At 50.2% G+C, this 25,327-nt stretch overlaps 1 protein-coding gene across 2 annotated transcripts in view; it reads right to left on the minus strand.

Moving 5' to 3' along the window:
* Positions 1 to 8,527: 8,527 nt before the first annotated feature.
* HUNK (hormonally up-regulated Neu-associated kinase) overlaps positions 8,528 to 25,327 on the minus strand; it is a 134,179-nt gene continuing 117,379 nt past the window's right edge. The window contains exons 9-12 of one of the 2 annotated variants that reach the window (XR_006055609.2): positions 22,262 to 22,309; positions 16,387 to 16,567; positions 9,520 to 11,833; positions 8,528 to 9,237 (exon numbers count right to left, since the gene is read on the minus strand). Coding sequence is in view for 1 of the 2 variants with exons in the window: in XM_004003742.6 (XP_004003791.4) it covers positions 11,184 to 11,833; positions 16,387 to 16,567; positions 22,262 to 22,309 (879 nt within the window). In the remaining variant the exon portion in view is untranslated. Of the gene's footprint in view, positions 11,834 to 16,386; positions 16,568 to 22,261; positions 22,310 to 25,327 lie in introns of both variants that reach the window. The other variant, XM_004003742.6, reaches the window with a different exon arrangement.

The following is a 25,327-nucleotide window of genomic DNA, read 5'->3' on the forward strand; positions in this document are numbered from 1 at the left end:
ACCCTCTGCAAGCAGTTGTGCTTTGGTGTACCTTGCTCTTCAGTACTGCAGAGAGTCTAGTAGTTCAGTTCCTTTCTTTCAAGCTCTGTGCCATCAACTTTTTCAGGCAGGAGTAAAACGGCAGCTTGCCCTCCTTGTTGACAATCCTTCAGCTCTGCCGTCTCCCACCTCCTCTCCCTCCCCCAGTCAGTAACTCTTCTTGCCTGTTTATATGATGCCAGCCCCTGTATGCCAGCTGTTGTACTGTACCACTGTACTTTTCAAGGTACTGCACTATAAGATTAAAACTATTTCATTTTTCTAAATGTATTGTTTGTGTGAAAAGTAGTATAAACCTATTACATTATAGTACTATAGCCAATTGTGTTAGTTGGGTACCTAGGCTAGCTTTGTTGGACTTAAGATCAAACTGGACTTACTAACATGCTCTGGGAACAGAACTTGTTCATATGTAGGGGACCTACTCTATCGTTCATGCATCAGCTCTCCCACCCACCCACCTATCCATCCACCATCCACCCACCCATCCATCCACCATCCACCCACCCATCCATCCACTCACATCCACCAACCAACCCATCATCCACCCACCCATCCATCCACCATCCACCCACCCATCCATCTATCACCCCCCATCCATTCATCTACCATCCATCACCCCATCCATTCATCCACCACCCACCCATGCATCCATCCATCCACCATCTACTCACCCATCCATCCATGTGTTGGATGTACTCATGGAGAACCAGGAGTATGCAGAGAAGGGCAAGTCAAATCATACTTGGGAAAGTGGAAAGAGCAGTTGGACATACCCTCTTCTTTCAAACACTCCTCACAAATCAATTTCCGTCTTTCTATTATGGTCGTCTCCAGGTCCACCCTCTCTGTGGCCCAAAATTTGCGAAGGGGAAAACACGGACTCCAGACGTCATGACAGCCCTAAGAATCTCCAGGCCCCATTACTTCTGGTCTCTTCACCCAGCGTGGTGAGAAGAGAACTGACCGTGGAGGCAGATGTTGCCAATGACAAGCTTGTGTTCTTCATGCCTCATTTCTCCGGTCTGGACTCAAATGCATCATCTGTAAATGAGGAAAGTTGACCCTGACTCTGCCTCTTAAATTATCCCCTGAAATGTCCAGAGCAAAGACAGGCAGGGGTGGATTCACAATATTTACACTAATTTTGCGTCTGAATACATGACATGTTAGTTTAAGTCAAAAGGAAAATTTATTTTTGGTTATCAGTGGACTATAAAAACTCTGCTCCAAGAAGCTGCTTTGTGTTTATCCTGAGAACCTCTGTTTATCGTTGCTCTTTTTGGACTGCTCCAAACTCCTGGGGGGACTAAGCCCAGGAACTAGGTGACCCCAAGATCCTTGTGATTTTGTGACTTGGGCTCCAGTGCTCTGAAAGTGAGTATGGCTCATGTCATTGAAGTGGCCACGGGTGGGAAGGGCTCTTCAGGGCTCTCTGACTCAGAGAGCACGATTCATCTTTCAGTGGAGGGGACGCTGGTCCAGCCAGTGGTGACGCCACGTCATTCAGGTGTGAGTAATGGCTGTGATTCGTCTATGAGGCATTACGCAGCTCCACGTCAGCTCCAGATTTAGACTTGTTCCCTTAAAAGTTGACTAAGCTCTCTCTCTTTATGAGCAAGCAAGAGCCCATTTTAGAGAGGCCATTCACAAAGAGAATGGAAAACGGCTTGAATGGGATGTGATTTGAGCACTAGGGCCACGCTCTGCTCTGTAGGATGAGTCCGAGAGTGGCGCTAAGTGGCAGCAACAGACTGGTGACCAAGATGTTCCCCCGAAACATTTTTGCGCCCTATGGATGGCAACCAGAGCTGGGAATCTACCGAGAGCAATACAGGAGGAAGCTCTCGGTTTCTCTTTTTTTAGTATATATTTTTATTACTCAACTACTTTGTTAATCATGGTAATTTTTTTTTAATACCACACAATGTGCCTGGTATTAGTCCCCTGACCAGGGATCAAACCTATGCCCCTTGCTTTGGAAGCAGAGTCTTAACCACTGGACCACCAGGGAATTCCCAGGAGCTCTCAGGTGACTGGACACATCTGAACATCTGTGGTGTGTGACTGCATTAGTGCTGCTCATGTGAACAGGGCAAGCTGCCTGTGGTGCGGTATATGCTCAGTCTGATTCTTTTCAACCCCATGGACTGTGGCCCATGACGCTCCTCTGTTCTTGGGATTTTCCCAGCGAGAATACTGGGGTGGGTTGCCATTTCCTTCTCCAAAGCTACCTACACATGCTTCTAAAATTAAGACAACTTGACCATTCCACAGGGTCCACGTGAGGATTAAAGACGGAGGCCTGAGGATCAAAGTCTGTGTGGCCTGTTTTCCCACCAGAAAAAAAGTGGTTTCTACATTTTTAAAAATTTTATTAATGTTTGTCTGTGCTGGGTGCTGGTTGCTGCGTGGGCTTGTCTCTAGTCATAGCAAGCAAGGGCTCCTCTCCAGTCGCTGTGTGCGGGCTTCTCACTGGGGGGCTTCCCTCGCTGCGGGGCTCTAGCATGTGGCCTTCAACAGTTGCAGCACGCGGACTCAGTAGTTGCGGCTCGCAGACTCTGGAGTGCAGGCTCAGTAGTTGTGGCTCACGGGCTTAGTTGCTCTGAGGCACGTGGGATCTTCCCAGATCAGGGATCCAATCCATGTTTCCTAAGGACTGGCAGGTGGATTCTTTACCACTGAGCCACCAGCGGAGCCCCGGTTTCCACATTATTCAAGGGTCGTTAAAAAGGAAAACACAAAGAAGAATACACAATGGACTGCGTGATCGTCTGCTGAGTGTTTGCCACCTGACCCTTTACAGAAAAAGCATGTGGGTCTCTGGATTGAAGGAAGAAATACCCTTGAAAATAACTGGCCTAGGGCCTAGCACATAGGGGATGCTTGGAAAAGGTGGAATTTCACTACGAAAAAAAGGACAACTTTCTGGGAGTAATGTAGTTGCAAGAAAAGGGTAAATGAGATTCAACATATGGGACAAAAATCTGTAGGATTTGTAGCATATATAAATATTTCTATTTGGCCGTCCCCTTGTGTTAGTCTGCTGGGGCTGCTGTAACCAAATACCACAGACTGTGCAGCTTAAACAACAGACATTTATTTTCTCACAGCTCCGGAGGCCAGAGGTCCAAGACCCAGGTGTCTGCAGGTTGGGTTTCTCCCGAGGCCACTTTCTGTGGCCAACAGATGGGTGCCTTCTCACTGGGTCTTCACATGTTCTTTCCCCTCTCTGGTGTCCCTCTGTGTGTGTCCAAATTTTCTCTTCTTATAAGTACACCAGTCAGACTGAATTAGGGCCCACCCAATGGAGAAGGAAATGTCCACCCATTCCAGTACTCTTGTCTGGAGAATTCCATGAATGGAGGAGCCTGGTAGGCTACAGTCTGTGGGGTCACATAGAGTCAGACATGACTAAGTGACTTCACTTTCCAATGGTAGCCTTTACCATTGGACTGGACTTTCCCATTGTTACACAGTTATGGCTCCTCTTCATGTATAAGGAAAGTGAAGTCGCTCAGTCGTGTCTGACTCTTTGTGACCCCATGGACTGTACCCTACCAAGCTCCTCTGTCCATGGGATTCTCCAAGCAAGAATACTGGAGTGGGTTGCCATTTCCTTCTCCAGGGGATCTTCCCGACCTAGGGATCGAACCCAGGTCTCCTGCATTGTAAACAGACGCTTTAACCTCTGAGCCACCAGGGAAGCCCACATGGTAGCCTTATTTAAACTCAACTCTTTTTTATGTTTATTTATTTATTTACGTATTTTGTTAGCTGTGCCTCATGGCATGTGAGATCTTAATTCCCTGACCATGCCCCCTGAAGTGGAAGCATGGAGTTTTAACCACTAGACCACCAGGGTAGTCCCTAACTCACCTCTTTAAAGGCCCTATATCCAACCACAGCCACATCTGGGGTTAGGTCTTCAGTATATGAATTTTGGAGGGTATGTACAATTCAGCCTATAACTGTCCTCTTAAATTAAGAGAAGTGTTAATAATTAACAATGCTCATCCCTTTATTTAGGACAAATAATCCTTATCCTTGCTGGAGAAGACTCTTGAGAGTCCCTTGGATTTCAAGGAGATCAGTCAACCCTAAAGGAAATCAATCCTGAATATTCACTGGAAGGACTGATGTTGAAGCTGAAGCTCCAATATTTCATCCACCTGCTGTGAAGAGCCAACTCAATGGAAAAGACTCTGTTGCTGGGAAAGACTGAAGGCAAAAGGAGAATGGAAGGGCAGCAGAGGATGAGATGGTTAGAAGGCATCACCGACTCAAGGGACAAGAATTTGAGCAAACTCTGGGAGACAGTGGAGGACAGAGAAGCCTGTAGCACTGCAGTCCATGGGGTTACAAAGAGCTGGGCATGACAGAACAACCAAACAATGAACAATCCTTATACATGAAGAGGGTCCATAACCATGTAACAATGGGAAAGTCCAGTCCAATGTTAAGGGACTGTTAAGACAGACATCTGTACTTCCCCTGTGGCAGAAACATTAAGCACACCCAAAAGATGCATATTGCTGTGAAAGTGCTGCACTCAATATGCCAGCAAATTTGGAAAATTCTGCAGGGGCCACAGGACTGGAAAAGGTCAGTTTTCATTCCAATCCCAAAGAAGGGCAATGCCAAAGAAAGTTCAAACTACCGCACAATTGCACTCATTTCACATGCTGGCAAAGTAATGCTCAAAATTACCATATGCTGCTGCTGCTGCTGCTAAGTCGCTTCATTCGTGTCCGACTCTGTGCGGCCCCATAGAAAACAACCCACCAGGCTCCCCCATCCCTGGGATTCTCAAGGCAAGAACACTGGAGTGGGTTGCCACCTCCTTCTCCAATGCATGAAAGTGAAAAGTGAGAGTGAAGTCGCTCAGTTGTGCCGGACTCTTAGTGACCCCATGGACTGCAGCCCACCAGGCTCCTCCGTCCATGGGATTTTCCAGGCAAAAGAGTACTCCCTCACATTTCTCAGCATCTTGCTCCACAGGAAGGCCCAGAGGACTAGTTCTGGCCTTTATGGAGCTCTCAAGGGCCAGTGCAAGCTCTCCAGCTTGCCCTTCTTTGGCTGTTTTGTTGTTCAGTTGCTCAGTCGTGTCTGACTCTTCATGACCCCATGGACTGCAGCACATGCCAGGCTTCCCTGTACGGGAAGATTCTTGGCTATGGCAGTCAGAGAAGCTTCATTCTGCATGGACAGAACCGCAGGCTGGAAGCAACCTGGATCCCTGAGCTACCACGTGGAGGAGAGCTGCTCTGGCATCTCTGGCAACTGCATAAACACTGTGTAAGTAAGAAATAAAGCTTTATTGTGCAAATCACAGCGACCTGGGGCTCAATCTATCACACCAAAACCTGATCTATTGCACACACTGGTTGTCAGAAGAGAGCTGAATGCTGGGGAAGGGTCACAAAAGACATGTCCATCTCAGACCTGCCGCGAATTCACTACCTAATCTTGCACGGGAAGCCTTATTCCTAACAAATGCTTGCACTCTGCCCTTGGTTACCTGGCTATGGTAACAAAGCCTAGAAAGAATAGTTTGTTATTCCTGAGGCTTTATATATACAGTATCAGCCAAAGACTTTTCTTTCAAAATAGCTATTAGGCTGGGACTTCCCTCGAGGTCCAGTGGTTAAGAATCTGCCATCCAACGCAGGGGACCTGGGCTTGATCTCTGGTTGGGGAACCAAGATCGCACGTTGTTGTTTAGTTGCTCAGTTGTGTCCATTGCTTTTGTGACCCCATAGACAGTAGCCGGCCAGGCTCCACCATCCACAGGATATTCCAGGCAACAATACCAGAGTGGGTGGCCATTTCCTTTCTCCAGGGCATCTTTCTGACTCAGGAGTCAAACTGCATCTCCTCCACTGCGGATTCCTTACCCCTGAGCCACCAGGGAAGTCCGCAGGCCACGGGACAGCTAAGCCCATGTGTCGCAACTACTGAGGCCCTGCTACAATTAGAGAGCGCACAGCAAAGACCCCACATGCAGCAACTAAGACCCGATGCAGCCAGAAATAAATGCTAGGGAAAAAAATAGCTTTGGGCCATCGCCTGAGCAAGGAATATGTTGTGTAACTAGCTCAGGCCTTTAAATCAGAGCCATTTACTTCCTTATTTCATCTGTAAATAATGCATCTCCCTGCCATTGTCCACTCTCTGCTGTTGTCATTGGTTAGTGCCTGAGCTTCCAGCACATCAGTCTGTTCCACATACTCAGAGCTGCCGCCCCCAAAGGCCTCCTTATGTGCACCCCAGTTCAAAGGCTGATATACATGTTTGAAGGAAACTGCAAAGGCTACAATGTTCCCCACTCTTCACCACCCCAAGACCTTGGTGCCACAGACATCAGCTCTGAGAGATAGTGTCCTGAAAAGAGGTCCGCAGAAAAGAAGTACAAATATAGGCCCACATTTGTCTTTGGAACCAGATGTCTGAAGCACTCCCTTGACAGGAAAAAAAAAAAAAAAAAAACTGCCACAAATAATACACTCATTTACTACTCAGGAAATATGCTCCTTTCACTGAAAAGTGATGACATGAAATTGAACCAGCTCCCAGTCCTGCTCTGAATTATTCTAACTGTGCCTGTAGCACAGAGAGGGTCTTATAGAGAAAACAAATGCAATAATCGAGAGGCTTCCAGACGCCACCACCCCCCCCTAAAAATATCAGTCTTGCATTCTTTCTGAATTGGTCTCATTTTATGACATGGTTATATAGTAAGTATTTTATTGACTTAATCTAGTAAAACCCAGCAGCCTTTTAACAGCTAACGTAGATAAGGAGGCGATCCAGGGTGGCTGCTTACTTGGGAGACCTGTTGAGAAAGAGTCTTTCTCCCGGTTTAGGAATTGATGGTAGATGGCGGAAAGGCTGTGATGCTCAGAATCTCAACAAGCCATATGATTTTGAGAATGACTTAACACTGTGAAGACCTGGTCCACACAGACACTCAAAGATGTGTGCTATAAGGACAGCGTTGACTTCCCCTCTGCCCGTGGTGGCCAAGCTCTCTGAGGTCTGTGTTCATGGAGGTAGGGGCCATGTTCCCCGAAACCCCTCTGGGACCAGTTCACTCAGGACCCTGGAGTCCCTAAACCATTTGGGCCCCCAGTTTTCTCTTCTTCAGAAAAGCTGGGGTTGCACCCCATGGAACTCTGCTCAATGTTATGTGGCAGCCTGGATGGGAGGGGAGTTTGGGATAGAATGGATACATGTATTTGTATAGCTGAGTCCCTTCGCTGTTCGCCTGAAAACTATCACAATACTGTCAATTGGCTATATCCCAATAAAAAATAAAAAGTTCAAAAGCAAAAAGAATTTTTTAAAAAGCTGGCTTGCACCAGATAATCTCAAGTCCCTTTCTGTTCTAAAATGCTCTGATTCCTGAAACAAAGAAGGATTTATCATTCAGTCGTGTCCGATGCTTTGCAACCCTATGGACTGGAGCCCTCCAGGCTCCTCTGTCCATGGGCTTCTCCAGACAGGAATACTGGAGTGGGTTGCTATCATCATCAATACTAGCTACAGCTTCTGGTCCCCACACCCCCACCCCATCCAACTTCAGAAAGCTTCAGGAAGCAGAAACCATGGGCCTCTCGCTTTCCACCACACTATACTGCACAGGGAGGCCACACAGCTCAGGGGACACAGGGCTTAAGCAAGTCCATAAATATGAAAAATGTTTTGTGAACAGTTATAAAGGAAGTCGGAGCTGGGCCAATCCAAACACCCCATCTGGACTCCCCCTTCATTCTACTCATCACCTCAATTCCCCCTCACCCTCACCAAGTCCTGAAACAAGGACCAGATCTAGAGGGGACGTTCACTGATGTCATTCTTCACGTGTCGTTTTCAGAGCCTTAAGCTTGTCTGGGTCTAGCTTAAGCAGACATTCAAATGGGCTCAAGCATGTGAAGATTTTATTAGGGCAGATGCCTGTGAGAAAATGGGGAGGGAGGCCAGGGAAATTCAGGAATTCCGGGGCTTCTTTGGTGGCTCAGACAGTAAAGAATCTGCCTGCAATGCAGGAGACCTGGGTTCAATCCCTGGGTCGGGAAGATCCCCTGTAGAAGGAAATGGCAACCCTCTCCAGTATTCTTGCCTGGAGAATTCCATACACAGAGGGGCCTGGTGGGCTACAGTCTATAGGGTCACAAAGAGTTAGACATGACTGAGTGACTAACACTTTTACACTCTCACAAGGAAGAACCTGAACATTTCCCCTGCAAAAGAGAAAAAAAAATGCTGATTCACTTTGAATGACCATTTACAGTACATCGGGCAGATAGAAGTCTGCAGGCACCCCTGTAGCAATAAGGCAAAGCCAAATATGCCCTGAATACCCGCACCTCGATCCCTCTTGTATTCTGTCCGTTGCTGGGCCAAGAACCTTGCTTAGAAGCCGACACCACTCTTTGGCAACATACTCTTAGTTTTCAGATGTATCAGTCAATAAACGAAGCAGTCATAGTGAGGGAAAAGTGTATTTCACAGTTGTTATAAAAGTACATATATTTCATACAGGTGACATAAATACAGTCCTTACTTATGACCAAATCGTACAACCAAAGCCAACTTGACTTCCGGATATCACACGATGATAGCCGTCACTTTCGGCAGTAACTACACACAGGCTGACTGAGCTCACGGGCGCAGACTAACAAGAGACAGCCATGGGTCCAAGAGACAAAACACGCTTTGTACTTACCAAAGAGATACTCAAGGTCTCCATATAAATATAATAAAATAATAAAGAATTCAATATTTCTCCTCTCACTCGATTCCATAGATTTGTCGGGCGCTCACACACACAAAATACAGGTTCTCCCCTTCCTCACTGCCCCCTCACCTCTCACTGGGCTTGGAAAAAACCTGAGTTCACAGTTCAAGTTGCCAGTGGTGATGCAGACGGTCGGCTATTCTGGAAGCGTGCCAGGATTGGGGGAACACGTCCCAGCAGGCGAACACAGCGACACAGAAACGTTCATGGTTTCGAGGCAAGTAAAACACGAGAGACGGAAAGAGCTTAGACCAAGTTCGCACGCACGCAGCCTGCAGGCCCGCGGAGCCACACTTGCAGCTGGGAACCATCTTCAAAGAGGCTCCTTCACTGATCAAAAACCCAACACTCCGTGTCAAATGGAGAAAGGGACTTCTCAGCTGCTTCTTTTCTTCTCTCTGCTTAAAAAAAAAAAAAGCTCTATTTTTCAATGGAAAGTTCCAGAACCTGGTCTGGAGCCAACCAAAGGAGTGCCACCCACAGTGGGGAGTCTGACCTCCTCCCAACAAGCCCCAGGGCTGGGGCAATCCCCAACAAGGCGAGGGGAGCAGCTGCCCAGGTTCTCGTCAAGATCGGCCAGGACTGGGCACAGCCAGGTGTCCACCCTCTCTTCACTCAGTCAGGGACATGTGGGGCAGAAGGAGGTCACCAGTGTGGAATGAGAAGAAAGGAAGACCCACCCCCAGCGCGCTCAGGCACAGGCTGGCTGCCGGTGGAAGCGAAGGCAGGCTCTGCAAGGCTCCAGGGTCACAGACTTCTTTCGGATCAGTGGGCTGGGAAGACTAGCCCTGGGGTGGCCCCAGCGGCGGTCACGCCCGCACCAGCCAGCAGTTGAAGACTCCAAGCCACAGTGGAACCTGTCTCCGAGCTGACCTGCATCCAACCTGTGCCAATTCTACTTTTGCCAATTCTGTTCACGGCCGAGTGGTCCCCACCAAGGGCCAGGGCCCCGGCCCCAGTGGAGACAGGTCCCGGCAGGCTCCAAACTAGACGCGGTCAGACAACACTGGGGTCCACAAAACACATACACAGGGACGGCACGGACACAGACCTAGAGGTGCATCTTTGGTTGCATCCATCCTTGTAAAGGGTGTGAAAACCGACCGCGGATTCAAAGCCTTGTTTGAGGAACCCTGCTTTCCTCAGAGAAGATACAGTACTGTGCTTTGAACGTGAGTCCCTCCACACGAGTCTCTCACTGCTCACGGCAAACTGGCTGAGCTCTAAACCACACTTGTTGCCTTGGCAGCTTGAAAACTGCATTGCACAGAGCTAACGGTGCCTTCTGGGCGCGTCCATATTCAACCTTACCTGTCTTCTCTTTCTAAATAACCGACTGTAACTATGCTCTGCACCTTCCAGAAGGACCCGGGCTCTGGTGATCCAATGGGAAGGACAGGTGGCCGGCTAGGGTCACGTCCCCTCCTGCAGGCCACCATGGGCCAGCCCCACTGAAAATGTCACCTGGGCAAGCCTTGATGCCCTCCATGCTCATCCTCTCGTGAGAACAGGAGTTTGGTGAAATCACTTCCCATTTCGCCACCCAGGTTTCTAAAAATCATGTTGGCTCGATTTAATGACATCACATAAAGAACAATCACCTTTGGAGAAGATACTAATAATTCAACTGTTAGCAAGTTTCAACCAAGTGAAAAAAAAATTCCATCAAGACCCTGCTTGGCAAATGAGGGTCCCCCATTGGTCCTTTCCATTCACTGGGGACCCCGCTGTGGGGATCAGTCTTGGACCCAGTCAGAGGGGGTGGTGCTGGTTTCTAAGCTTCCTGCCCATCTTCCCCAGGGGGTCCTGAAGCTGGGTTCTCTGGGTGACGAGCTCTTGCCACCCTGCAGGGAGTTCTCTCGATTAAAGGAGAATCTGTGGCCTGGGTGAACCACGTTGTGCTTCCCCTGCCATGTGACTGCTGAAATGAGACCAACCCACTGAGAGGCACACACAGAGTACAGCGTGGAGAGACAGCTCAGAAGGGTGTATGGTCTGAGAAGGCTGAGGCCAGCACAGGGTTCTCCCTGCCAGCCCGGCTGAGGGAGGTGGGTGGAGGGCCAGTGAGCAGGTGGGAGGAAGGAGGCCATGGCTGATGGAGTTGGCCACACAGCCAGCCAGCCCTCCTGGGAGTCTAAGCATCTCCAGTGGGGACCCTACGTGAGACCGGGGAGTACAGGCTCTGGGTCTGTGGTTTCAGCTGTAGGGACAGCAAATGTCAGGAGGAGATGAGGCTGTGAAGGGTACTCCAGGAGAGGCGTTAGAGTCTTCACACCCTGATGGATACGTGGAGCTGCTCCACTGCTTTCTTTAGAAATGCCCGGATCCCCTTTGCTGGCCCAGGTTAGCACTGGCCTTTAACCCCATCAGCCAAGTCAAAGGAGAGGCTTGTGGGGGTCAGGGGCTGCAGCGGGGGCATGCTGGCCTCCAGGGGCCTGTCTGCAGGGGGCTGCAGGCTCTGATGCCGCTTCCTCAGCATCTGTCCGATGCCCATCATGGGGAACCTGCCTCGGCTCTTGACACAGTTGGGACTCCCCAGGGGTTGCACGGGGCTGTTACCGGGCCCCGGGGCTGGGGGGCACGTGCCCTCCTCTTTGGGGGGGCTGTTCTTATCTTCATGAGCAAAGGAGACCAGAGTGGGGTGCAAAGGAGTTTGGAGAGGCGATGGGCTTCCAGGCAGCAGGACGGGCGAGAGTGTCCGCTCACAGCGAGCCAGACCCCCGGGAGAGTTCAGAATTCTATAGTGATGGGACGGGGAGAGTAGTTCTGTCTGGTCGTCGCGATCCACGGACTCGAAGGAGCGCACCATATCCAGCATCAGGGGGTCTTCCTTGACGGGGAGGCTGGTGCTCCCAGGCCCCTGCTGAGGGGGCTCCGGTTTCTTCACGATCCTGGGGGTCCTGGGGGGTGGCACGGGGATGAACTCCATGGAGGAGGAGGCCACACAATTGGAGTCCGAGGTTTTGCGAAAAAGATTGCGGCAGCCGAAGGAATCTGTATACCAAGAAAGAAAAGGAGGCGTGAAGCTGCCACACAGTCAGTGCCCACAGCCCTGTTCCCACGCACTCGGACCCCCAGTTGTACTGAGACGGGGCGGGAGGTGCCCGGGGAGGTCAGACAGAGCACATGGCTTCCCACTCTGCCCGCGGGGAAGCAGACGGTCTTCCTGGAGTGCAGGGGACAGAAGGCCAGGGACAGGAGGCCTCCTGGATTCTGACTTGCCTCACAGCACCAGCTTAACTTCTGCTCTCCTTTCGGTTCCTTAAAATTCTGGACCCCGCCCAGGAGCCTCTGAATGAAAAGGTCTGTGACTCAGCAGAATGACCACAAAACTGCCGGAAGCACGTGGATCCCAACTCCCTGAGGACTTGCAAGTTTGGTCCTCAGATAATCAAAACCGGAAGGAAGGTTTCTTCGTAACTTAAAAAAAAAACTATGGTAAAAATTACCTAACATAAATTTTAAACTATTTATTACTTAACCTCTTTTAAGTGTACAGGGCACTTAAGTACATTCACATGCTAGTAGAACTCTTCACTTGCAGATCTGCTAGCGGTTGCCTGGGGCAACTGGTCTACACAGCTGACTACTCTAGCTCCCTCCTGTAGGTGGAATCGACAGCATTTGTCCTTTAGTAACTGGCTTGTTTCACTGAGTACAGTGTTCTCCAGGTTCCTCTGTGCTGCAGCATGTGTCAGAATGTCCTCCCTTTTTCAAATTTTTATTTGTTCATTACTTTTGGCTCTGCCGAGCCTTCATTGCTGTGCGGGGGCTACTCTCTAGCTGCGGTGTGCAGGCTTCTCATTGTGGCGGCCTCCCTTGCTGCAGAGCATGGGCTCTGGTGTGTGTGGACTTCAGCAGCTGCAGCTCAAGGGCTCTAGCGCACGGGTTCCCAGTTGTGGCGCAAAGGCCAACTTGCTCCTCGGCATGTGGGATCTTCCAAGATCAGGGGAAACCTGATCAAACCTGTGGCTCCCGCATTGGCAGGCGGATTCTTTACCACTGAGCCACCAGGGAGGCCCCAGAATTTCCTCCCTTTTAAAGACTCTCTCGTGACTTCTGGCCTCCCCGGACCCTCACCCAGTCCTGAACAGGGGTGAAACACTCTTCACCTATAGATTTCAGGCAACCAGCCAGCTCCCGTGGCTTCCATCTCAAGCTGGCACAGGCTAGAATCCAGGTTTGCAAGCTTTGACAGAGAAGGAAGGGAAAACCCCCAGTGTTTGGCGCTGAGGGAAGTGAGGCCAGGTTCAGGCCCTGTCTTGGGTGGTTCTCCTACCATCACACCTGACAGCCCTGTTGGAGCCTGGAGGCAGGAACGAGCTGTTGCCACCGGCAACAGCCAAGGGCACTGGGAATCCTCCTCCCCTCACATAAATATATACACAGATCCCAAATAAGTCTCCTCCTGGGGCCAGCACAGATGCCTGAGATTCACGGGCAGAGAGACGGGAAATTTCATTGACGGCTAACGTCTCCAGTGTTCCAGCTGGCACGCGAGCCCCCTGCCTCTCCCTGAGATGGCTGTGTGCCTCAATCTTGTAGCCCAGCTTCTCCCTCCACCCCCTTCTGCTTCCTCTGCTTGCCTAGAGGTATAAACCCTGGCAGGATACCTCCCACAGGCACCCTATTTATCCCCACCCCAGAGTCAGCCCTGGGGCAGAGACCTGGACCCTGCATGGTCCCCAGCGAGAAGGGCAGAGTCACCCGCCCAAGCCCTAGGTATGTCGGCTGGCTCCTCCTCACCCCATCCTTCCCGGGAAGGAGTCAGCTACCCTGGTCAGCAGAGAAAGCTCTGGAGCCAGGCTGCTGGGCTGGAAATCTGGACTCCATCACTTACCAGCTCCCTGACTTTGGACAACTCTCTGTGCTATTTCCTCATCTCTAGAAATGGGGGTGAGAATGATCTCATGGGTTGAGGTAAGAGCTGCAGCAGTGCCCGCCACCCCATGAGTGGTCAGTATGAACAGTTAATACAGGATCCTCAGCGCTTCTCGGCACAAACTTCCAAATCCCAGGACAAAGACAAAATGCAAAGGAACAGATGAGAGTTGGCCCAGGAAAGTACCAAGGAACAGGGCTACATGAGTGAGTGAAGCTGCTCAGTCATGCCCGACTCTTGGCGACCCATGGACTGTAGCCCACCCCGCCCCCCGCCAAGCTCCTCCATCCATGGAATTTTCCAGGCAAGAATACTAGAGTGGGTTGCCATTTCCTTCTCCAAGGGATCTTCCCAACCTAGGGATCAAACCTGGGTCTCCCGCATTGTAGGCAGACGCTTTACCATCTGAGCCACCAGGGAAGCCCAATACAAAGTTAACCCCAAATTGCAGCTACTACCTAGACCTTCCTTCGGGGAACCCACAGGATGCCATTGTTGAGGGCCCAGATTCACTGCTGGTTCCAAAGCCAGAAAGGAAGGTCTCCCGAGGAGGGACAAGCACAGTCTCTCCAATGGGGCCCCTGCCTTCCTGACGCCTGCAGAATGAAATGGAACCAAGTAGATTTGCTCCTCCCTGGGTGACAGCTGGTCCCTCCTAGAGTCAGAAAGACACATGCTACTGTTTTGAATGTCCCCAGTACTTTGCCAACAAAGGTCCGTCTAGTCAAAGCTATGGTTTTCCCAGTAGTCATGTATGGATGTGCGAGTTGGACTATAAAGAAAGCTTGAGCATCAAAGAACTGATGCTTTTGAACTGTGATGCTGGAGAAGACTCTTGAGAGTCCCTTGGACTACAGGGAGATCAAATCAGTCTATCCTAAAGGAAGTCAACCCTGAATATTCACTGGGAGGACTGATGCTGAAGCTGAAGCTCCACTACTCTGCCCACCTGATGTGAGTCAGGTCACATCACCTGCTGCTGGGCAAGATTGAAGGCAGGAGAAGGGGGCGACAGAGGATGAGGTGGCTGGACCGCATCATCAACTCAATGGACATGAGTTTGAGTGAACTCCAGGAGATGGTGAAGGACAGGGAGGCCTGGCGTGCTGCAGTCCACGGGGTCGCAAGGAGTCAGAGATGACATCGTGGCTGAACAGCAACAGTGTGCTTTCCTGCTGGTTAATGTCAGACAGCCAGAGCCCTCCTGGAACCTTAGTTTCTTCACATTTAAAACAAAGGGGTCAAAGGCTGGACTGCACCACCCATCCGCCCTCTGTCAGGAGAACGCTCCTCTACCCCACAGTTGGCTTCAGGACACACTCCCTGGCTCCCTGCGCCCCTCCAGGCTCTCAGGGTGTGTTAAGTCTCCTTTCCGCATCCCTGGATGCCTGCTCCAGAGGAGAGAGCCCCATATCCATCAGTTACCTCATGCGCTGGATGACGAATGAGGAGGAGAAGCCCACACGTGTTTCTCATTGAAGTGAAAAGTGGAAGTGTAAACCACTCAGTTGCATCCAACTCTTTGTGACCCCATGGACTGTAGCCCGCTAGGCTCTTCTGTCCATGGAATTCTCTAGGCAGGAATACTGGAGTGGGTTGCCATTTCCTCCTCCAGGGGATCTTCCTGATGTAGGGATCAAACCTGGATCTCTTGCATTGGCAGGCCGATTCTTTACCATCTGAACCATCAAGGGGGCCCTTATCTCACTGGATCCACCCAATAGCTCTCTGACAGGCAGGTTTCCTTTCACAAGGAAGGGAATCAGTAAAGATCCTCAGAGGGTGAGGAACTTGGGGCATCAGCAGCCTCGGAGCTGGGTTTGAGCACCCTACCTCCACCCAGAGCCCAGACTCTGTGGACCACATGTCACTGCCTCTCAGGGTGTACTTTTTGGGGAAGGCTCCCTCAAGAGCATGCCCCATCCCTGCTCCTGAACCTCAATCTCTGCCCCCTAAAACTGAACCCTGATGCCTGGCTCGATGATACACCTCAATCTCTGCTACCTCAATAAAATACCAAGCACCCCAGCTTCTACTCCCAAAATCCCATGCACCCTGGTATCTGCTCTCCCACAAAACCATGCACCCAGTCTCTGCTCCCATAGTACTACCCACCTTGACGTCTGCTTCTGCAAAATCATCCCTCCCAATCTCTGCTTCTGCACCCCATCTCTATTCCTGTACCCCATCTCTGCTCCTACTCTCCAATCTCTACTCCTGCACTCCATCTCTACTCCTGCACCCCAATCTCTGTTCCTACATCCTATCTATATTCCTGTACCCCATTTCTGCTCCTGCACCCTGATCTCGGCTCCTGCACCCCATCTCTGCTCCTGCACCCTAGTCCCTACTCCTGTAATACTCTACACCCTGACTTCTGCACCCACAAGCTCCTGCACCCCACTCTCTACTCCTGCAATACTTTACACCCTGATTTCTCCACACACCCCATCTCTGGTTTCTCAAACACCGCCCACACAGGTGGACCACACCAAGCAGTTAGGACCTTGCTTGTTCTCACATCGCCTCTCAAACATTAATTCTGCTTTCCCATGGGCACAGGAGTCGTGTCTGTCCCAGGGGCCCACACAGACACCAGCATGGGATACACAGCAGCCACGCAGTTGAACACAAGAGGCCTGGAGAGTCCCACACGCTGACCCACCTTTGTCGGGGAAGCCAGGCTTGGAGGCCTTGCGATCCTTGAGCAGGGCCCTGGTGCTCTGAATCTGAGTGATGAGCGAGGCCGACGGCTGTTTGTGCGATGGCAGATTCTTGTCCAGCTTCTTGGAAAATGGTCGATGAAGAAAATCCCCTCTTTTTTCTTGTTCTTTGGGCTTTTTATCCTTCCAATCAGAAGCAAACATAGGTACTCAGATGCACACAAGAACGCACAACAGGATCCCTCTTTGAGGAGTTACCAAAGTAGAGTTAAGAAACCTGTTTTCTAAAACTCTAGGCTCTCAGCTGCATGTTGAACAAGGGAAGTGCCCAGACCTAGAGGACGCTCCAGGGAAGCCACGGCCCTCTCCCTAGGCCACAGTGGGCTTAGTGGTCCCCAGCTCCCCACACTGTGCTGTCTGACATGCTCCAACAAGGACAGGGATATCCATGGGATATCCAAGGATATCCATTTTCCTAGAACAAGCTCAACAAACCGAGGTAAAGCCTATGAGGACTCCTGGTAACCTCCCATCTTAGCTACAGCAGAGTCCTAAGATTTGCAGAGGCAAAAAGTGCTCCATCATAACCTCAGTGTTTATGTGTTCAGTGAAGCCAAGGAGGTGGACGACCAACCCATGGAGCCCTGGGCCTGCCTGGGTTAATTTCTGAGCCCTGTCTTCCTCTGCTCACGTGCACTCTTGCTGTAGTTGTTTAGTCACTAAGCCATGTCTCTACTGTGGCTCACTCAGTTATGTCTGACTCTCTGGGACCCTATGGGTTGTAGTCCGACAGGCTCCTCTGTCCATGGGATTTTCCAGGCAGGAATACTGAAGTGGGTTGCCATTTCCTCTTCCAGGGGATCTTCCTGACCCAGGGATCGAACCCGTGTCTCCTGCACTGCAGGCAGATTCTTCACCACTGCTCCACCTGGGAAGCTCACGTGGGCTCTTACCTGTGTACTTAAATTGGCACAATTCGGCCATTTATGCTGTCAAGTGTTGCCCTGATTGAACTCAATTATAATCCCTCTGATGGGAGTGAATTTGACTGTTTTAGACATCTTCAACCCCACAGCCTCTGGCATGAAGCCAGGCACGGAGAGAAAGCTTATCAAATAGTTACTGAAATTAAAAAAAAAAAAAAAAACAAAAAAGCCAGTGGAAACAGAACTGAATTAAAATTAATTGGGTTCAAGCTTCTGGGAAGGGTGATGCCACAAGGAAGAAGCTTTTCTCTGGCCCTAAAGTCTGTGTTTGATGTTTACTGTTAAACAGAGGCAACCGAATCCCTGACCTCACCAGGAGTGGGGGGTGCAGCGGGGAAAGAGACCAATTTTCACATTTTTTGCCTTAAACCTTAAGAATATTTGCAGTTCAAGAAAGCTCATCTATTTTTCATGGACGCTGTTGAAAAGCTTCTCAAGGAAACATCCCCTTGCACTTGGGTAGCCCTTTCTAACAAGGATTTTCAAAGCATTTCTGGATTGGGGTTCATTGTGTCCAGGTTTTGAGTGAGAAAGATGGCAGGAGAGAAATGGGGTGTGGGGGCACCCACCCCAGCCTTGAGTGAGTGCCACCTCAGGGCAGCACCTGCTGGGAGCCCAGCCTTCGGCTGAGGTGGCTTGCTCCCGTCCATGGGCGGGTGAGCAGGAGGAAGGAAGAGGTGAAGCTCCTGCAAACACCTTCACCAGCGTCTTATCAGCCACCACCACCTTTACTGAGGATACTTGGAACGCCAGACACTACACGAAGAGCAAGACCCATGATGAGGCAAATGCTGTTATCCCTTCTTCCAGAGGTGCCTGCAGTAGCTAAATATACCCAGACAATTCAAAAAGATACACGCACCACTGTGCTCACAACAGCACTATTCACAACAGCCTAGGCCTGGAAACGACCTAAACGTCTGTAGACAGATGAGTGGATAAAGAAGGTGTGGTTACATACACACCAGGGAACGCTGCACAGCTGTGAAAAGAGAAGGCCACTCGCAGCAACACGGATGCAACTAGAGAGTCTCATCCTGCGCGAAGCGAGTCAGAAGGAGAAAGACAAGTGCATAGGAGATCCCTTATACGTGGAACCTAAAATGGGGCACAAGTGAGCCTAGGTACAAAACAGAGACTCATAGAGAACACCCTGTGGTTACCAAGGGGAAGGAGGAAGCGGAGGGATGGAGCGGGATTTGGGGGTTGGCAGATGCAGACTGTTACATGTAGGATGGATGAACAAGGGCCTACCATCGAGCACAGGGGACTATATTCAATATCCTGTGAGAAACCATAATGGAAAAGAATAGTCAAAAATAGGGATGTATACACATGTATGACTGAGTCACTTGGCTGTACAGCAGACATGGGCACAACACTGTAAATCAACTCTATTTCATTTTTTTAAAAAAAAGAAGTCACTCAGGAGCCTGACAGCAACTCAGATTTTTGCAGCCCTCCCTGAAAGTCGATGTGTTCTTAACCCTTGACTCCACGCTGCCCTCTGGAAGCTGGAGCAGGGCCAGGCTTGTTCTAGTGGTAGAGAGAAAGGCTAGGTGCAACGACTGGCTGGGGCAGGGACCACACTGTAGTCCAGGGCATCCAGGATGCTACAGATGAGACCATCAGCAGGGTGCTATAAAGGGTGGAGCAGAGAGGGTGGGCATCCGCTCCAGGTCAAGGCCAAGTCCAATTCTCCACCGCCTCCCTTTCCCTCTTTCTATCAAACACCAACAGGCCCTCTGCTCTACAGCAAAGAAGAATGAATGAACTTTCACCATTCCCAGCCTCTCCCCCAGCAACAAACTGCCTGTCCCCAAAAGTCTGGCAGAATTCCATCCCAAAGTCTGGCTCCATTCTACCTGTTTTTACCAGCAAACCCATCAGTTCTACCTGATAACACCTTAAACAGGAAAACAGAAATCAAATGGACTTTTGTGATACATTGTAAAACAATATTTGGAAGAAAAAATAAAACTGGAGTTCCCTGCCCCCCCACCGCCCCCCACCTTTTTTTTTTCTTTTTAGGGCAGTGAGTACATCTTCCTTTGGGGTACCCTGCATTTCCTACTCTCAGAGGGCCCCTGCCAGCAGCCTCCTGGGTTCATCTCAGCTCCTTTCTAACTCTCTGTGGCTTCTCAAAGATAAAGGATCAAGATGGAAACTTTCAGGGGGGCCAGTATCACCACCCAGAGCTCATAAACCAAAGGGTGTCCAAGATGTGAGAGCTCTCTGTAGGACGAGATCAAGGTTGGCTCTAGAACTCTCTCCTGCAACCCACAAAGGGATGGATCTTTGGCAATAAGCAGAGCTGACTCATTGGACAAGCCTGATGCTGGGAAAGATGGAGGGCAGGAGAAGCGGGCAACAGAGGATGAAATGGTTGGATGGCACCATCAACCCAATGGATACGAGTGTGAGCAAACTCTGGGAGACAGTGAAGGATGAGGAACTGTGCTGCAGTTCATGGGGTCACAAAGAATCAGACACGACTGAGCTACTGAACAATAACAACAAGAAAGGCCACGATGGGGACAGAAGAAAGGGGACATGGATTTAGGACTAGAGTCTGGGGAACCTTACTCACATCGCCCTGTTGATCCTGTACCTTGGCATTGTTCAGTTGCTCAGCTGTGTCCAACTCTTTGTGACTCCATGGAATGTGGCATGCCAGGCTTCTGTGTCCTTCAACATCTCCTAGAGTTTGCTCAAACTCATGTCTATTGAGCCGGTGATGCCATCGAACCATCTCATCCTCTGTCGTCCCCTTCTCCTCCTGCCCTCAATCTTTTGCACCGCACTACTTCCTCCAAACTACCCCCATCCTCTCCCCCCACCCCCAGAGCATTCTTCTCAGCCTGAAAGAACAGATGACTTCATAGCGACTGGTTTCTAGGGAGATGCCGAGCATTTACTACCCATCTGCTCCTTGGAGGTGAGGGACAATGTCCTGGGTCTGTCCCGGTGACCCCTCAGGAAACCAACTTGTTTACAAGCAGCCATCTTCATGTCTTCCAAGCAGAGGCTCATAAATGCAACCAATTTTCCAATTCTACCATTTTCATTTGCATGGCCTATTTTCTCCAGGAGAGATTTCCCAGGGAGAAGGATGCTAAATTGCCTTATGTAACAGAAACAGATCTTCAGAAGGACTAATTATGTTCCCCCTCCGACATGCCTGCACCCACTCCCGCACCCCACCCAGCAACGCTGGCTGCCTGCAGGCCTCTTCGGTTTCCCTCTGACTCTCATGGGTGGGCAGTGTGCCCCTCATCCACAAGTGCCTAGGGGCTGGTGGTGGAGCTGAAGCTTCTGAGGTCTTCTCTGCCCCCTCATGCTCAGTCCATACCCTCCAAGGCGGATCCAGGAGGAAACCAGAAGCCCCAAAGGCAAGCAAACCCCACATGAAACAGCCTCTTCTCTTTAAACCATTTTCCAACCACCACACATGTGCATGGATGTTTTTCAAAAAAACTGGATGCCTTGAATATGCAGACCCAGATGTCCCTGGTGGTCCAGTGGTAAAGAATCCGCCGGCCAGTGCAGGAGACGTAGGAGATGCGTGTTCGATCCCTGGGTTAGGAAGATCCTATCTTGGATGAGATGGCTGGATGGCATCACCGACTTAATGGACATGGGTTTGGGTAAACTCCAGGAGTTGGCGATGGACAGGGAGGCCTGGCGTGCTGCAGTCCATGGGGTCGCAAAGAGTCAGACACGACTGAGTGACTGAACTGAACTGAACCTGGAGGAGGACGTGGCAACCCACTCCAGTATTCTTGCCTGGAGAATCCCCACAGACAAAGGAGCCTGGCAGGCTGTAGTCCATGGGGTTGCAAAGAGTCAGACACGATTTAGCGGCTGAGCACAAGCCCAAGCCCGTTCTGTAAAGGAAAGCCACAGAGGCCTGATTCCGCCATAGGAAACAAACAAATGAGCAGAGAATAAAAAGGGCTTGGCTCATAAATTAGGCCACTGAACCAGGACGCCGTGGACTGTTCTAAACCCCACCTCTTTACAGGTAGAAACCAAATGCACAGCTAAGCTTGTTGTTATAGCAAGATGAATAAAAAAAGGTGAACTGCACAGGTGGCTCTAGCGGTAAAGAACACACCTCTGCAGGAGACATACATGGGTTTGACCTCTGGGTTGAGAAGATTCCCTGGAAGAGGGCACGGCAACCCACTCCAGAACTTGGAGAATCCCATGGACAGAGAAGCCTGGTGGGCTACAATTCATGGGGTCAAAGAGTCGGACATGACTGAGTGACTTCACACACACATAGAGAAAGCTAATCTCATCTGAGGGGATTCTGACAAATCCACTTACAATAGGATTCTGCATGTCTGCATTCAGGACAGGATGAGGAGTGTGCAGGGTCCAGAGCTCTGGGCAGGGATTCACTAATCTTCAGGGTCACATGCAATGGTGACTTTCATGTGTCAAGTTGGCTAGGCCAGGGCACCCAGTGTCTGGTCAAACACCAGTCTACAGTTTGTGGTGAAGCTTTGTGTTAGATGAGAATGACATTTAAATCAGTAGGCTTTTGAGTAAAGCAGCTTATCCTCCACAATCTTGGTGGGTCTTGGGCAATCAGTTGAAGGGCTTAAGAGAAGATGTTTGGCGGAAACTGATACAATAGTATAAAGCAAATGTCCTTTGATTAAAAATAAATTAAATTAAAAAAAAAAAAAAGAGAGAGAGAGAAGACTGAAGTGTCCTGGGAAAGAAGGAATTCTGCCTCCAGAAGACTTGGGACTGGAGCTGAAACACAAACTCTTCCCTGCGTGTCCATGCATCACACAACACACACACACACACACACACAATTGTTCCATTTTTCTGGAGGACTCTGTCTAACCCATCAGAACCCCCCCCAATTTCTTACCTGCACAGCATGAAATTCAAGGTCTCTTGTCCAGGTGTCCAGGGAGGCCTGCAAAAAAACAGCATTTTTCAACAATTCAAGAAGCTGCACTTGTTGCTTATTCCCTAAACTCACCCCTCCCCACCTGCAGCTCTGGTTGAGGGTTACCCATGTCAGTGCTTGCAGACAAGAAACCAAACTGTCCCAGACGCAGGCAGCAGATGTCCTAATTCCTGCCCTGGAGGGATTTTCCAGGTAAGGTTTATATTAAAGCCTAGGATGCATGATGGAGGGGTGCTCTGATGATGAGTAAGCCGTTCACTCGGTTTTCTCAATCAACAAAAGCATGAGTGAAAACGGCGCCTGGATCAAGAAACAGAACCCAGCCAACACTCACAAGTCCCTCGTTCCCACATTCTCTTCCTGTCCCCGAAGGTAACCACCGTTCTGATTTACCACAGCAGAGACTTGATTCTAAACTTGATTGTTAATTTATGCAGGGCTTCCCTGGTGGCCCAGTGGATAAGAATCTGCCTGCCAGTGAAGGAGACGCATTCAATCCCTGATCTGGAAAGATTCCACACGGCTTGGAGTGGCTGAGCCCATGGGCCACAACGTCTGAAGTCCGCGAGCTCAGGCCCATGGACCATAACTACCAGAGCCTGTGCGCCACAGCGAGAGGGGCTGCTGCAAGTGAGATGCCCACACAGCACAGTGAAGGGCAGCCCCTGCTCCTTGCAACCAGAGGAAGCCTGGGCACAACCACCAAAACCCACTGTGGCCAAAAGGAACACACATTTTTTAAAAGGTTTCTTTTAATGTGTACAGATTTTGAAATGACACAAAGAAAATACTATAATATTTTACCTTTAAACTTATAGTTCCCATTATGCCTTTATTAGTTCCCATTATGCCTTTAATTACGATGGTGGTGGTGGCTTAGTTGCTCAGTCATGTCCAACTCTTTGCGACCCCATGGACTGCAGCCTGCCAGGCTCCTCTGTTCATGGAACGTCCCAGGCAAGAATACTGGAGTAGGTTGCCCTTTCCTTCTCCATGGGATCTTCCCGACCCAGGGATCGAACCCACATCTCCTGCATCTCCTGCTGGGCAAGTGGGTTCTTTACCACTGAGTCACCTGGGAAGACCACATTTCATCACATTCCTCCAAATTCAGATGTTGGAGTCCTAACCCCTAGACCTCAAAATGCAGCTTTACTTGAAGACACGGTCAGGAGGTGCCTGTCCTATCCGCTCTGAAGCCTGGTGGGAGGTACAGGGGAGAATGTGAAAGCTTGCTCTCCTTGGCCTTTGAGATGGAACCTCTTCCTGGTATTACCATTTCAGAGGTGACCAAGTTAAGATAAGGTCATCAGAGTGGGTTCTAGTGCAGTGTGACCGGGAATCCTTATAGAAAGGGGGTAAACTGGTCATGGACACACACACACAGAATGCCACATGAAGATGAAGGCAGTGATCAGGGGGATGCTCCTACAAGCCCATGAATCCTGAAGACTGCTGGCATCCACCAGAAGCTAAGAGGCATGAAAGATTCTCCCTCACCATCCTCAGAGGGAATCAGTCCTGCAGACACCACGACCTTGACCTTCTGGACACCCAAACCGGGAGACGACACGTTTCTTTCGTCTAACCCAGCGGTCCCCAGGGGCAGCGGGAGCTGGTTCCATGGAAGACCATTTTTCCAGAGACCAGGGTGGGAGATACTTTGGGGATGATTCAAGCGCATCACCTCTATTGCTCACTTTATTCCTATTATGACTACATCAGCCCCACCTCAGATCATCAGGCATTAGATTCTGGAGGTGGGGGACACCTGGTTTAAGCCACTTGGTTTGTGGGACTTCATGATGGGAGCCCTCGCAGACCCAGGCAGTCCCTGTGCCACCGTCTGCATGACTTAACTTCCAAAACTGCAGTGTTGGATACCGCAGAAAAGCCCTCGTGTTTCTAAGTGACATTTTGCTATATATCAGCATTATTTTTCAAGACTTGGACAACGCTGGCTTCCTGCTCTCTGTGGCTTTACTGAGCCAGTTTACTAGTGATGACTGTCCTGCCACGACCCTCCATGGTGCCCCTCCCACCACCCCCCTGGACCTCTCTTTTAGGAAAAGGAGTCTCTGGGGTATTAGCCCAAGGTGAGACAAGGGTCCCCCTTTTCCAGATGTGATCTCTGACTGCTACAGTAAGAAGATGGGGGGAAAGGGGCCAAGTCATACTATGAGAGCACTAGAATCCTGAGAGGGAAATGTTTTCTGCTTAATTCAGCTCCTCTGTTTCCTAGGAGAAAAATAACTGGGATCCAGAAGAAGAAAGAGGCCAACACTTGCCCTCAATGCCCAGACACGGCCCCAGAGCCACCCCCTAGCACGCTCGTGTACAACCTTGAACTTCACTCTGCTGTTCCTGTTCACACCACCCATCCCCTCTGCTTCTCCTCCTGGACCAGCTGGGCTGAAGCCCACAGGGGCCCGGAGTGGGCTCTCCCTGGAGAATCTGGCCTCTTTCAGCCTTTCTCACCACTTTTTCTAGCTGGCCCCATTCCACTTTGCTAGGTTCTAGCGGAGAGGAGCTGGGTCATCTAGCCAGAGCCTGTAATTTAATTAGCTCAAGTATCTCTGCGGTTTGGAGAAAACAAATGGAAACTAGAAAATTGAAATGCTGTTTTCCCCATTAGTGTTTCTATTGAAACTTTAACCATTAAATATTGCCACAAATGTTTTAAAACGCTTACCATGTGTTTTCGGGGCAAATGCAATAAGCAGCCGAGAAAAATAATCTAGATGAAAAAAAAAAGAGGCCCCTTTCACATCGCGGCTCTGACACTCTCGAGCACACAAGCAGCGGCGGGTACCAGGGCAACCAAGGACATGGGCACCAGCCGAGGGGCTTAGAGGCCGCCTAGGATACACACTTAGGGGATGTGGTACACCTAAGGCTGCATTATTACCTGAGGCCCTGAAGAGTCAAACAAGAGGCAGGGGAGCCTAACGGCGACTTCTGTATCCCCTGGACCCCAGCCGAGGTGACCACCCCCAGTGCAAGTGACCGTAAGAAGTCCCTCCC

The sequence above is a fragment of the Ovis aries genome, chromosome 1, assembly GCF_016772045.2.
Source record: "Ovis aries strain OAR_USU_Benz2616 breed Rambouillet chromosome 1, ARS-UI_Ramb_v3.0, whole genome shotgun sequence".
NCBI lineage: Eukaryota > Metazoa > Chordata > Mammalia > Artiodactyla > Bovidae > Ovis > Ovis aries.